Source organism: Acipenser ruthenus, chromosome 14, assembly GCF_902713425.1.
Source record: "Acipenser ruthenus chromosome 14, fAciRut3.2 maternal haplotype, whole genome shotgun sequence".
In the NCBI taxonomy this organism is placed as follows: domain Eukaryota; kingdom Metazoa; phylum Chordata; class Actinopteri; order Acipenseriformes; family Acipenseridae; genus Acipenser; species Acipenser ruthenus.
Window position 1 is genome coordinate 1,458,569 of NC_081202.1, and position 15,546 is coordinate 1,474,114.

Below are 15,546 nucleotides of genomic sequence, written 5' to 3' on the forward strand. Positions count from 1 at the left end.
TCACTGTTTAGTCGTCGTGTTTATTATTTCTAATCTCTGTTCTATTCCATTCTTGGTTGTTTACACACAGTTCTTCTGTTTTGTTTTCTCAGGATTCACCAAGTAACAAGTTACTCTATGCAAAGGAGATCTCCACATACAAGAAAATGGTGGATGAGTAAGTAGCATCCCTTTTTTTTCTCTTGAACACCACCCAATAAATAATGCGTTCTGTAGCAGACGCCGTGCCTTTGCGTCTGTTCCCACACTGGAAGCCATGAACCCACGTGGAACTGGGTTAACATGCATTTGAGTCCTGGCCAGTTGCTAGCAATATTAAACCAGTCAAGCAAACTGATATAAGGAACTCTTTGTGAAATGCTTGCTGTGCTGGGCAGGGAGACGGGCGGGATGGGGTGATGCTTGACTTGAGACCTCGGCTCCAGCACTGCTGGTTCAACCCGTTACTCACCAGCAGGTCTCTCCCTCTCCCTCCCCCTCCCTCTCTCCCTCTCCCTCCCCCTCCCTCTCTCTCTCTCCCTCCCCCTCCCTCTCTCTCTCTCCCTCCCTCTCTCCCTCTCCCTCCCCCTCTCTCTCTCCCTCCCTCTCCCTCTCTCTCTCCCTCCCTCTCTCCCTCTCCCTCCCTCTCTCCCTCTCCCTCTCCCTCCCTCTCTCCACAGCTACTATAAAGGTATCCGACAGATGGCGCAAGTAAGCGACCAGGACATGAACACGCATTTAGCCGAGGTTTCCAGGGTAAGTCCTTGTGTGTGTGTCTACATATATATATACACACATGTGACCACCACCAGATTAGCGGTAAATGAATCAGTCTGGAGAGGGTCACGTTCTACACAAGAGATTTTATACATGTGACCATCTCCAGATTAGCAGTGAATGAATCAGTCTGGAGAGGGGCACGTTCTACACGAGAGATTTTATACATGTGACCATCTCCGGATTAGCAGTGAATGAATCAGTCTGGAGAGGGTCACGTTCTACACGAGAGATTTTATACATGTGACCATCTCCGGATTAGCAGTGAATGAATCAGTCTGGAGAGGGTCACGTTCTACACGAGAGATTTTATACATGTGACCATCTCCAGATTAGCAGTGAATGAATCAGTCTGGAGAGGGTCACGTTCTACGCGAGAGATTTTAGTCTGCGTGGAGCCAATTTCTCAATAATCACCAGTTGCCGACTACACATTCTTACGTGATGTCTGAGAGACGAGCTGCTAACATCGCCTCTGCCAGATCACATTTAAACTATAATAATACATTTAAATTATGTTTTTAACCCCAAACAATACTTTTTAAATCATACCACACCAGTAAACCATTCCTTTTTTAAATAACCACAACATAAAACATTAGCCAGCAGGGCTCTGCCACTGTCGGTTGCTTGTTCAACCCCAGGGGCTGCACTGCATTTTCCACAAGCCTCACCTCCACTCAAGATATGTGTACTCTCAATATTAGCAGTATTTAATGCAACAGTTTGAGAATGTGGAGTGTGCCTGTCTGGACTGACTTTGAAGAGCTGGAGCACCATGACCCTGACCTCCTGCCTCTCCCATGTCTTTCAGGCTCACACAGACCAGCTCAACACACAGGTAGCTCTGCATCAGCTCTACCAGTATGCCAGCAAGTACTATGATGAGGTAGGTGATTCTGGGGGCTGCACTGGCTGCCTGCTAAACTGCTGCAGTTGAACTGGTATTGAGATTTCATAAGGTCGACAGGTTCCAGGGATGTGTAGCAAAATGTTGGAAGCGAAACGTGCAGTCGGCTGTACGTGAAGTGCTGAATGTGTCTGCCTACCCCTCTGGAACCCTCTGCCTCTCCTCAATGTGCCTGCCTACTCCTCTGGAACCCTCTGCCTCTCCTCAATGTGTCTGCCTACCCCTCTGGAACCCTCTGCCTCTCCTCAATGTGCCTGCCTACCCCTCTGGAACCCTCTGCCTCTCCTCAATGTGTCTGCCTACCCCCCTGGAACCCTCTGTCTCCTCAATGTGTCTGCCTACCCCTCTGGAACCCTCTGTCTCTCCTCAATGTGTCTGCCTACCCCTCTGGAACCCTCTGCCTCTCTCAATGTGTCTGCCTACCCCTCTGGAACCCTCTGCCTCTCCTCAATGTGCCTGCCTACCCCTGTGGAACCCTCTGTCTCTCCTCAATGTGTCTGCCTACCCCTCTGGAACCCTCTGCCTCTCCTCAATGTGCCTGCCTACCCCTCTGGAACCCTCTGTCTCTCCTCAATGTGCCTGCCTACCCCTCTGGAACCCTCTGCCTCTCCTCAATGTGCCTGCCTACTCCTCTGGAACCCTCTGCCTCTCCTCAATGTGCCTGCCTACCCCTCTGGAACCCTCTGTCTCTCCTCAATGTGTCTGCCTACCCCTCTGGAACCCTCTGCCTCTCCTCAATGTGTCTGCCTACCCCTCTGGAACCCTCTGCCTCTCCTCAATGTGTCTGCCTACCCCTCTGAAACCCTCTGCCTCTCCTCAATGTGTCTGCCTACCCCTCTGGAACCCTCTGTCTCTCCTCAATGTGTCTGCCTACTCCTCTGGAACCCTCTGCCTCTCCTCAATGTGTCTGCCTACCCCTCTGGAACCCTCTGCCTCTCCTCAATGTGTCTGCCTACCCCTCTGGAACCCTCTGTCTCTCCTCAGTGTGTCTGCCTACCCCTCTGTCTCTCCTCAATGTGTCTGCCTACTCCTCTGGAACCCTCTGCCTCTCCTCAATGTGTCTGCCTACCCCTCTGGAACCCTCTGCCTCTCCTCAATGTGTCTGCCTACCCCTCTGGAACCCTCTGTCTCTCCTCAGTGTGTCTGCCTACCCCTCTGTCTCTCCTCAATGTGCCTGCCTACCCCTCTGGAACCCTCTGCCTCTCCTCAATGTGTCTGCCTACCCCTCTGGAACCCTCTGCCTCTCCTCAATGTGTCTGCCTACCCCTCTGGAACCCTCTGCCTCTCCTCAATGTGTCTGCCTACCCCTCTGAAACCCTCTGCCTCTCCTCAATGTGTCTGCCTACCCCTCTGGAACCCTCTGCCTCTCCTCAATGTGTCTGCCTACCCCTCTGGAACCCTCTGCCTCTCCTCAATGTGCCTGCCTACCCCTCTGAAACCCTCTGCCTCTCCTCAATGTGCCTGCCTACCCCTCTGGAACCCTCTGCCTCTCCTCAATGTGTCTGCCTACCCCTCTGGAACCCTCTGCCTCTCCTCAATGTGCCTGCCTACCCCTCTGGAACCCTCTGTCTCTCCTCAATGTGCCTGCCTACCCCTCTGGAACCCTCTGCCTCTCCTCAATGTGCCTGCCTACCCCTCTGGAACCCTCTGTCTCTCCTCAATGTGTCTGCCTACCCCTCTGGAACCCTCTGCCTCTCCTCAATGTGTCTGCCTACCCCTCTGGAACCCCCTGTCTCTCCTCAATGTGTCTGCCTACCCCTCTGGAACCCTCTGTCTCTCCTCAATGTGCCTGCCTACCCCTCTGGAACCCTCTGCCTCTCCTCAATGTGTCTGCCTACCCCTCTGGAACCCCCTGTCTCTCCTCAATGTTGATTGATAAGGAGCTCTTTCTTTGGAGCTGTTTACAAACCCCCCCTGTCTCTCTTCAATGATGATTGATAAGGAGCTCTGTCTCTGGAGCTGGTTACAACCCCCCCCCCCCCCCGTCTCTCTTCAATGATGATTGATAAGGAGCTCTATCTTTGGAGCTGTTCACAAACCCCCCCTGTCTCTCTTCAATGATGATTGATAAGGAGCTCTGTCTCTGGATCTGGTTACAAACCCCTCTGTCTCTCCTCAATAATGATTGATAAGGAGCTCTATCACTGGAGCTGGTTACAAACCCCTCTGTCTCTCCTCAATGATGATTGATAAGGAGCTCTATCTCTGGAGCTGGTTACAAACCCCTCTGTCTCTCCTCAATGATGATTGATAAGGAGCTCTATCTCTGGAGCTGGTTACAAACCCCTCTGTCTCTCCTCAATGATGATTGATAAGGAGCTCTGTCCCTGGAGCTGGTTACAAACCCCCCCTGTCTCTCCTCAATGATGATTGATAAGGAGCTCTGTCTCTGGAGCTGGTTACAAACCCCCCCTGTCTCTCCTCAATGATGATTGATAAGGAGCTCTATCTTTGGAGCTGTTTACAAACCCCCCCTGTCTCTCTTCAATGATGATTGATAAGGAGCTCTGTCTCTGGAGCTGGTTACAAACCCCCCCTGTCTCTCCTCAATGATGATTGATAAGGAGCTCTATCTTTGGAGCTGTTTACAAACCCCTCTGTCTCTCTTCAATGATGATTGATAAGGAGCTCTTTCTTTGGAGCTGTTTACAAACCCCCCCTGTCTCTCCTCAATGATGATTGATAAGGAGCTCTATCTTTGGAGCTGTTTACAAACCCCTCTGTCTCTCTTCAATGATGATTGATAAGGAGCTCTTTCTTTGGAGCTGTTTACAAACCCCCCCTGTCTCTCTTCAATGATGATTGATAAGGAGCTCTGTCTCTGGATCTGGTTACAAACCCCTCTGTCTCTCCTCAATGATGATTGATAAGGAGCTCTGTCTCTGGATCTGGTTACAAACCCCTCTGTCTCTCTTCAATGATGATTGATAAGGAGCTCTGTCTCTGGATCTGGTTACAAACCCCTCTGTCTCTCTTCAATGATGATTGATAAGGAGCTCTATCTCTGGAGCTGTTTACAAACCCCTCTGTCTCTCCTGCAGATCATCAATTCCCTGGAGGAGGACCCAGCGACTCAGAACAAGCAGCTCACCGTGAGGCTCCAGCAGATAGCGGCCGCTTTGGAAAACAAAGTGACGGCCCTCTAACCTCTCTGGGGGTGGGGGGTGGGGGGGGGGGCTGTGTCCAGACATTAATTAGGGCTTATTTTAACAGAAAACAAACTCTGGATTTAAGAAAACTGGCCCTGTGGATGGAGATGAAAGGCTGTTGTTTTTAAGCAGTCCAGCTGGTTGCTTTCCTCGTTGCTTTCTGGATCCTTGCACTATCTGTTACTGTCTTGGCTGGCTTTGGAGTGAACAGAACCGCACACAGATTGGTGTTTAATACCCTGGAGGACTTTGGCTGCCTGATACAAATTGTAATAAGAATAATAAGTGTGTGCCTAAATTGTTTAAAAAAAGAAAAACAGCAACACAGTCTGGGCTCTGCAAAGTCTAACAATTTTTTTTGTGTGGGTTCGATGTTAAAAGACTGCACTTTTACAAGCAATTAGCATCTGGACTGAAGTTGCATTGGGTTGTTTGTTGGTTTATTGTAAACGCAGAGCTGTCCTGTGCTGGACTGAGAGACCCACACAGGGCTGGTTTATTGTAAACGCAGAGCTGTCCTGTGCTGGACTGAGAGACCCACACAGGGCTGGTTTATTGTAAACGCAGAGCTGTCCTGTGCTGGACTGAGAGACCCACACAGGGCTGGTTTATTGTAAACGCAGAGCTGTCCTGTGCTGGACTGAGAGACCCACACAGGGCTGGTTTATTGTAAACGCAGAGCTGTCCTGTGCTGGACTGAGAGACCCACACAGGGCTGGTTTATTCTAAGGCTGGTTTCCTCCACAGGGATGTTACTTTTCTGATGTGCAGAATGTTTCATGAAATAAGCCCTGCATTAATCACAGAGTCAGATGCTCTTTTAATCAGTTGTTGAATTTCTTCCTGTGTAGAAAAAAAAAGAAATAGTATTATATATTTTTATCATGGGTTTCATTTCTTTAATTTGCAGACATGGACAGTTTTTTTTTTTTTTTTTTAATTAAGTCTGTGTCCCACACAACACAGCACTGACTGTCCAAGATGTGAAAGTCTGGTCTTCAGAGCGGTGGAGTCAGACTCCCAGTGAACCACTCTGGACCACTGTGGGTCTTTTAAATTATAGAAAGAATAGAGACGCCCGGTCACATCAGAACGTAACCCAAGATGCTGTTCAATGAAATGTTCTTCCAATGAAATTGATGAATCTGTTATATAATTATTTTGTTTTATTCTGTTTTAAAAAACTCATTTTTAATAGAATATGAAGCACATTCATTCAGTAATGCAGTGTGGGTGTATTTGCACTGGCACTCTGCAAAACACACAAACATCGGATCTGGGGCCATGCAAGATTTCTTCTTCTTATAAAGTTTAACATGCCTTTGTCAAGGGAAAGTGTGTTTGAAAACAAACCCTGGAGGCTTGGTAACTGCACTCCCTCACTACTTGCTCCATCTATTGTTTGTGTTTGAGTGTTTAACTTGCCTCTCCTCTGGTGCAATGCTGCAGACACACGTGTGTGATGCAGGGTGGACACCAGCAAGGCTTGACTTCTTATAAGCATTGACCAGTTTGAACTGAAAAGGAATGAAATGTAATCAAGTTGCTTTTATTAGAGGAATGCTGTTCTTGATTTGAAATTGTTTTCAAATGTTTTATTGTTACTGCAGCGACACTGCAAGCTTCAGCTGTGTTCTAATAGGTACCTGCTGTTTTATTACTGGATAGAGAAAGCATAGTGCTAATGTAAGCATAGTGCTGAGGTCATGTGGCTTTTCTGTCAAATTCAATAAGCATTGATGTTAATTGAATATTAACCACTTAATGTAACGGTACAGAATCTGTATATATATTTTTTTTTAATAAGAAGCCTATATTTCACTCAGTTCTCCTTTGTGCTGTCAGTACTGGGGTTTGATTGTATTTCTGATTAGGAACGCTAGTCTGATCCGCTCAAGCAATGTTACTTCTGTATTGCTCATGTCTTTTGAATGTGCTTCTCCCTGGTTACACCCACAGTGCATATCTGAAATGCATAAAGGTCTCAACAGACCTGCTCTACATGCCTCTCTCATAGTTCCAATTGTGACCCTAGAAGTTGCACATCATGAAGTCACACATCAACACATCATCAAAGTTTAAAAAAAAAACAACAAAAACTTATTGCAAAAAAGGGGAAAAAAGTATTTATTGTTGGAATGAAAATATGTATGTATTTCTTTTTTTTTCTGAATGGGCTGGAAGCCTTTCTGAAGTGTCTCAGAGGAAGAGGCATCCTCCCGTGCTTCCTGTGCAAGGGTATATCTAGATATCTGGACATGCTTCTGGCTGCACTGGAAGTGTGCTCTCCTGGAGGTGAAGCCAGGCTGAGGGTGTGCCATTCCCAGGGCAGAGGGTTAGGGCTGGGTACCGGACGGCAGCACAGTGTTGCACTGTTGTCTTTTAATTGGCTCTTTTTTTTGTTTGACACTAATGAGCTCTGGGGGTACAGACCACCAAGCACACATATATTAATGAGGAGAGTGAATCTGTGAGTGTCCAGGGCACTGGAATTAGAATGAAGAGACTCTGTAAATGTGTACAGAAGTGTGTGTGTGTGAGTGTGTTCGGCAGTGACTGTGTGTGTGAGTGTTCGGCGGTGACTGTGTGTGTGAGTGTTTGAATGTGTTCAGCAGTGAGTGCGTGTGTGAACGTGTACAGCAGTGACTGTGTGTGCGTGTGAATGTGTTCAGCAGTGCGTAAGTGTGTGTCTCTGTGTGTGTGTGTGAATGTGTGTGCGTGTCTCTGTGTGTGAATGTGTTCAGCAGTGCGTGTGTGTGTCTCTCTGTGTATGTGTGTGAATGTGTTCAGTGGTGCGTGCGTGTGTGTGTCTCTGTGTGTGTGTGAATGTGTTCAGCAGTGCGTGCGTGTGTTCAGCAGTGCGTGCTTGTGTGTGTGTGTGCGTGTTGGGAGGATTTTAGGAGTTCCCTGGTGTCGCGGGGGGGATGATCCACAGTGGCCTGCCTTTCATCTGGGTGGTAGACTGCGGACCTGGGCTCAGTTCACATCACAATGACAGCAGCATTGTTTGCTGAAATTCCAATTCCAATTCCAATACTATTTTGTTCAATTACAATTCCAGTTACGATGATGCAATTACACTGAAAAGTAACATAAACAGCTCCACACATTAACATCATGTTTGATTTACTCTAAATAAGCAGCAATAATCACAGGTACAAATACGCACACTTAGTATATAAAACTCAAGGTCACCAGAAGTGGTTGAAAATACAAGAATAATGATTGAATGACAAATAAATGCACTATTCAACTATAATGGATCAATTACGCAAGTGTGCCAAGGTTCAACTGCATTGTAATTGCAATGAATTGTGAATTGCACCATTCCAGTGTAACTGAGTCCAGGTCAGGTAGACTGGTTATTTGCATCAACACCTCCAGTACTGACAGCGCCCTGCAAGGCTGACTGCCTGCCTTCCATTTGCCAAAGTGTGCCTTAATAAAACCGCAGCAGTCTCAGAATCAAGAGCATAGAAACACCCAACATGGTTCGAGAGCAACACCGCAGCAGGAGCCCTGCGCCATTGCGTGTGATCAACGAATCGCATTCTACATGCGCTCAGAACCGGGGCTGTGCAGTGGAGAACAGGGAGGGGGAGTTCAAATCAGTAATGGATTTTTTATTATAGTGATTATATTTATCTTGTTAACTGCAGAAGGGGGAGTTCTTTGCTGTGCTGAAGCTGTTGTTTTCTCGATGTTGGGGACTGGTATGGTTGCTGCACTCTTCTGTGTTGTGTGTGAAATACAGCTGTGCTCCTGTGCTCTGCAATGATTAACTTCTTACTGCTGTGCAGTGAATTGTTTGTTTTAAAATGACATGGTTTTGTTTCTATGGCTTCTTTCACACCTCTGACCTGTTTGTATGTCCTTCTGCCCCCTGCTCCCCTGTGAGACTCTGCTGTTCAGTCCTCTCCACCACTGAAGGTAGAAGCTCTGTGCTAAATGATGGGTGTTCCTTTGCTGGTTGTGTTCAAGTGTACCTGTGGTGGTGTGGCTTTTCTAGGTAGACCTAGCTGCTTCTTTAAGCCCTGTGCTATCACTGAGGCATGCTGACATGCTCACCAAGACATGCTACATGGAGTATCCAGACTGCTTTACATTTTACATGAGAGAATTGTAGGAAAACAAAAATGACTGTAGCATGTACACCACTAGTCTTAGAAACTTCAGCGATAGCCAGAAAGCTCTGTAAGGCTCATTAAACCACTAACCGCTTCTAAAAATAAAAAGGTCAAGCAAACCCTGTCTGTGTCTGTGTTGTAGTATTTGAGATGCTCTTTTAAGCCAAAAAGCATAGCTGTGTTCATTGCAATTCAATTTGAGCAGGGTTAGACTCCTACAGAAAACAGGGAGCGGACTCTATAGGGTTACCCAATGTGGAGCAACGGTGGGCATTTTCATCAGCGGAAGTGGAGCCCCTGGGGGATCTTTCACATTTACAGGGCCATTGCAGTCAATTTTACACCTAAAAAGATGAAGCAGTTGATCTGTAGATATTATTTGGGGAGCCTGGGTCTATTAAAAAAAGCATAGTTAATGGGATGGAAAAATGTTTTTTTGCATGTCAAGAATTATATTATAGCAAGATTTGAACTCAGTTTTTGGCTACCAATAAATCAGTATAATAATTAGAATTAACAGTAGAACGTGTTAAACTATAAATGCTGCCAATCTCTCTGTTGGGTAGATTTTCTATGGCAGGTTCCCAACCCAGAATAAAGAAAAGGAGACTGTCGCTCGCTAAACCAGGAGGTCGATCCTTAAAGACAAAATAGCAGATCACAAATAAAAAAATAACACGACAAAATGTGTGCACTAAAATAAAGAACGGAAGGCTTTATGTTATAAACTAGTAGAGACAGGTGTGTGTGCTGTCTTTGTAAACACTGCTAGGACATTAAACAACTTTCGCTTTGTATTTTAACCTTTCACAATTATTCAGCAAAGTGAGACGTCTTGCTCGGGAGGCAGGATCAATGAGGGAGGCAGTGCTTGTTAGTTGTGTGCTGGACAAAAATTCAGACACCGAGCAAAAGAATCTGTTATACAGTGATATTCGAAATGCATGCAGCAAAGGAGAAGCCATATTAATGGGGGATTTCAACTTCCCCCATATAAAATGGGAGAACCCATTTCTCTATCGATCTCGTCCTCTATAAGCCAGTTATCATGTCAACGTCAGTTCCCAATGCCGCTTGTCAGTTTCAGTGCTGTTCAGCCAGAGAGCACACGCAGATGCAATCAAAGGAAAAGTTGCGTTGGAAATGATCAAGGGTAATATTCAAGATAAATAACAATGGTGATGCAGTGTGAAAAAATGCTGTTTCACCAAAAATAGTGGGTGGACACTGTCCACCCTTTCAAAAAAGTGAATGGACTGTGTCCACCCCCAAGTCTAACAGTACATTTCAGGTAGTTATGTGAAGTCTTTTTTTCAGCAACCTTTCCAGTACTCCCTATCCATCACAGCACCCCTGATGTGTGTGTTGTATATCATCAGCCCTACCCACGCTCTCTCCTGCTCCCTATCCATCACAGCACCCCTGATGTGTGTGTTGTATATCATCAGCCCTACCCACGCTCTCTCCTGCTCCCTATCCATCACAGCACCCCTGATGTGTGTGTTGTATATCATCAGCCCTACCCACGCTCTCTCCTGCTCCCTATCCATCACAGCACCCCTGATGTGTGTGTTGTATATCATCAGCCCTCTCCTGCTCCCTATCCATCACAGCACCCCTGATGTGTGTGTTGTATATCATCAGCCCTACCCACGCTCTCTCCTGCTCCCTATCCATCACAGCACCCCTGATGTGTGTGTTGTATATCATCAGCCCTCTCCACGCTCTCTCCTGCTCCCTATCCATCACAGCACCCCTGATGTGTGTGTTGTATATCATCAGCCCTCTCCTGCTCCCTATCCATCACAGCACCCCTGATGTGTGTGTTGTATATCATCAGCCCTACCCACGCTCTCTCCTGCTCCCTATCCATCACAGCACCCCTGATGTGTGTGTTGTATATCATCAGCCCTCTCCACGCTCTCTCCTGCTCCCTATCCATCACAGCACCCCTGATGTGTGTGTTGTATATCATCAGCCCTATCCACGCCCTCTCCTGCTCCCTATCCATCACAGCACCCCTGATGTGTGTGTTGTATATCATCAGCCCTACCCACGCTCTCTCCTGCTCCCTATCCATCACAGCACCCCTGATGTGTGTGTTGTATATCATCAGCCCTCTCCACGCTCTCTCCTGCTCCCTATCCATCACAGCACCCCTGATGTGTGTGTTGTATATCATCAGCCCTACCCACGCTCTCTCCTGCTCCCTATCCATCACAGCACCCCTGATGTGTGTGTTGTATATCATCAGCCCTATCCACGCTCTCTCCTGCTCCCTCTCCATCACAGCACCCCTGATGTGTGTGTTGTATATCATCAGCCCTCTCCACGCTCTCTCCTGCTCCCTAGCCATCACAGCACCCCTGATGTGTGTGTTGTATATCATCAGCACTACCCACGCTCTCTCCTGCTCCCTATCCATCACAGCACCCCTGATGTGTGTGTTGTATATCATCAGCCCTCTCCACGCTCTCTCCTGCTCCCTATCCATCACAGCACCCCTGATGTGTGTGTTGTATATCATCAGCCCTACCCACGCCCTCTCCTGCTCCCTATCCATCACAGCACCCCTGATGCGTGTGTTGTATATCATCAGCCCTACCCACGCTCTCTCCTGCTCCCTATCCATCACAGCACCCCTGATGTGTGTGTTGTATATCATCAGCCCTATCCACGCTCTCTCCTGCTCCCTATCCATCACAGCACCCCTGATGTGTGTGTTGTATATCATCAGCCCTCTCCACGCTCTCTCCTGCTCCCTATCCATCACAGCACCCCTGATGTGTGTGTTGTATATCATCAGCCCTACCCACGCTCTCTCCTGCTCCCTATCCATCACAGCACACCTGATGTGTGTGTTGTATATCATCAGCCCTCTCCACGCTCTCTCCTGCTCCCTATCCATCACAGCACCCCTGATGTGTGTGTTGTATATCATCAGCCCTCTCCTGCTCCCTATCCATCACAGCACCCCTGATGTGTGTGTTGTATATCATCAGCCCTCTCCTGCTCCCTATCCATCACAGCACCCCTGATGTGTGTGTTGTATATCATCAGCCCTCTCCACGCTCTCTCCTGCTCTCTATCCATCACAGCACCCCTGATGTGTGTGTTGTATATCATCAGCCCTCTCCTGCTCCCTATCCATCACAGCACCCCTGATGTGTGTGTTGTATATCATCAGCCCTCTCCACGCTCTCTCCTGCTCCCTATCCATCACAGCACCCCTGATGTGTGTGTTGTATATCATCAGCCCTATCCACGCTCTCTCCTGCTCCCTATCCATCACAGCACCCCTGATGTGTGTGTTGTATATCATCAGCCCTCTCCTGCTCCCTATCCATCACAGCACCCCTGATGTGTGTGTTGTATATCATCAGCCCTCTCCTGCTCCCTATCCATCACAGCACCCCTGATGTGTGTGTTGTATATCATCAGCCCTACCCACGCCCTCTCCTGCTCCCTATCCATCACAGCACCCCTGATGTGTGTGTTGTATATCATCAGCCCTCTCCACGCTCTCTCCTGCTCCCTATCCATCACAGCACCCCTGATGTGTGTGTTGAATATCATCAGCACTACCCACGCTCTCTCCTGCTCCCTATCCATCACAGCACCCCTGATGTGTGTGTTGTATATCATCAGCCCTCTCCACGCTCTCTCCTGCTCCCTATCCATCACAGCACCCCTGATGTGTGTGTTGTATATCATCAGCCCTACCCACGCTCTCTCCTGCTCCCTATCCATCACAGCACCCCTGATGTGTGTGTTGTATATCATCAGCACTACCCACGCTCTCTCCTGCTCCCTATCCATCACAGCACCCCTGATGTGTGTGTTGTATATCATCAGCCCTACCCACGCTCTCTCCTGCTCCCTATCCATCACAGCACCCCTGATGTGTGTGTTGTATATCATCAGCCCTATCCACGCTCTCTCCTGCTCCCTATCCATCACAGCACCCCTGATGTGTGTGTTGTATATCATCAGCCCTACCCACGCTCTCTCCTGCACCCTATCCATCACAGCACCCCTGATGTGTGTGTTGTATATCATCAGCCCTACCCACGCCCTCTCCTGCTCCCTATCCATCACAGCACCCCTGATGTGTGTGTTGTATATCATCAGCCCTCTCCTGCTCCCTATCCATCACAGCACCCCTGATGTGTGTGTTGTATATCATCAGCCCTCTCCACGCTCTCTCCTGCTCCCTATCCATCACAGCACACCTGATGTGTGTGTTGTATATCATCAGCCCTACCCACGCTCTCTCCTGCACCCTATCCATCACAGCACCCCTGATGTGTGTGTTGTATATCATCAGCCCTACCCACGCCCTCTCCTGCTCCCTATCCATCACAGCACCCCTGATGTGTGTGTTGTATATCATCAGCCCTCTCCTGCTCCCTATCCATCACAGCACCCCTGATGTGTGTGTTGTATATCATCAGCCCTCTCCACGCTCTCTCCTGCTCCCTATCCATCACAGCACCCCTGATGTGTGTGTTGTATATCATCAGCCCTACCCACGCTCTCTCCTGCTCCCTATCCATCACAGCACACCTGATGTGTGTGTTGTATATCATCAGCCCTCTCCACGCTCTCTCCTGCTCCCTATCCATCACAGCACCCCTGATGTGTGTGTTGTATATCATCAGCCCTCTCCTGCTCCCTATCCATCACAGCACCCCTGATGTGTGTGTTGTATATCATCAGCCCTCTCCTGCTCCCTATCCATCACAGCACCCCTGATGTGTGTGTTGTATATCATCAGCCCTCTCCACGCTCTCTCCTGCTCTCTATCCATCACAGCACCCCTGATGTGTGTGTTGTATATCATCAGCCCTCTCCTGCTCCCTATCCATCACAGCACCCCTGATGTGTGTGTTGTATATCATCAGCCCTCTCCACGCTCTCTCCTGCTCCCTATCCATCACAGCACCCCTGATGTGTGTGTTGTATATCATCAGCCCTATCCACGCTCTCTCCTGCTCCCTATCCATCACAGCACCCCTGATGTGTGTGTTGTATATCATCAGCCCTCTCCTGCTCCCTATCCATCACAGCACCCCTGATGTGTGTGTTGTATATCATCAGCCCTCTCCTGCTCCCTATCCATCACAGCACCCCTGATGTGTGTGTTGTATATCATCAGCCCTACCCACGCCCTCTCCTGCTCCCTATCCATCACAGCACCCCTGATGTGTGTGTTGTATATCATCAGCCCTACCCACGCCCTCTCCTGCTCCCTATCCATCACAGCACCCCTGATGTGTGTGTTGTATATCATCAGCCCTCTCCTGCTCCCTATCCATCACAGCACCCCTGATGTGTGTGTTGTATATCATCAGCCCTCTCCACGCTCTCTCCTGCTCCCTATCCATCACAGCACCCCTGATGTGTGTGTTGTATATCATCAGCCCTATCCACGCTCTCTCCTGCTCCCTATCCATCACAGCACCCCTGATGTGTGTGTTGTATATCATCAGCCCTACCCACGCTCTCTCCTGCACCCTATCCATCACAGCACCCCTGATGTGTGTGTTGTATATCATCAGCCCTACCCACGCCCTCTCCTGCTCCCTATCCATCACAGCACCCCTGATGTGTGTGTTGTATATCATCAGCCCTCTCCTGCTCCCTATCCATCACAGCACCCCTGATGTGTGTGTTGTATATCATCAGCCCTCTCCACGCTCTCTCCTGCTCCCTATCCATCACAGCACCCCTGATGTGTGTGTTGTATATCATCAGCCCTACCCACGCCCTCTCCTGCTCCCTATCCATCACAGTACCCCTGATGTGTGTGTTGTATATCAGCCCTACCCACGCTCTCTCCTGCTCCCTATCCATCACAGCACCCCTGATGTGTGTGTTGTATATCAGCCCTACCCACGCTCTCTCCTGCTCCCTATCCATCACAGCACCCCTGATGTGTGTGTTGTATATCATCAGCCCTATCCACGCTCTCTCCTGCTCCCTATCCATCACAGCACCCCTGATGTGTGTGTTGTATATCATCAGCCCTCTCCACGCTCTCTCCTGCTCCCTATCCATCACAGCACCCCTGATGTGTGTGTTGTATATCATCAGCCCTCTCCTGCTCCCTATCCATCACAGCACCCCTGATGTGTGTGTTGTATATCATCAGCCCTCTCCACGCTCTCTCCTGCTCCCTATCCATCACAGCACCCCTGATGTGTGTGTTGTATATCATCAGCCCTACCCACGCTCTCTCCTGCTCCCTATCCATCACAGCACCCCTGATGTGTGTGTTGTATATCATCAGCCCTCTCCACGCTCTCTCCTGCTCCCTATCCATCACCCCACCCCTGATGTGTGTGTTGTATATCATCAGCCCTCTCCTGCTCCCTATCCATCACAGCACACCTGATGTGTGTGTTGTATATCATCAGCCCTCTCCACGCTCTCTCCTGCTCCCTATCCATCACAGCACCCCTGATGTGTGTGTTGTATATCATCAGCCCTCTCCTGCTCCCTATCCATCACAGCACACCTGATGTGTGTGTTGTATATCATCAGCACTACCCACGCTCTCTCCTGTGTTACTGCTCATCTATTGCTGTTGTGTGTATTCCTG

The 15,546-nt window shown here is 48.7% G+C and overlaps 1 protein-coding gene across 1 annotated transcript in view; it reads left to right on the plus strand.

The window, feature by feature from the left end:
- Positions 1–9,061, plus strand: part of LOC117419764 (plexin-B2-like) — a 92,917-nt gene extending 83,856 nt beyond the window's left edge. Inside the window, exons 33-36 of the mRNA XM_058985495.1 lie at positions 93–157; positions 660–735; positions 1,571–1,645; positions 4,708–9,061. Of these exons, the coding sequence (XP_058841478.1) occupies positions 93–157; positions 660–735; positions 1,571–1,645; positions 4,708–4,812 (321 nt within the window). The 3' untranslated portion in view covers positions 4,813–9,061. The remainder of the gene's footprint in view (positions 1–92; positions 158–659; positions 736–1,570; positions 1,646–4,707) is intronic.
- The last annotated feature ends 6,485 nt before the right edge of the window (positions 9,062–15,546 follow it).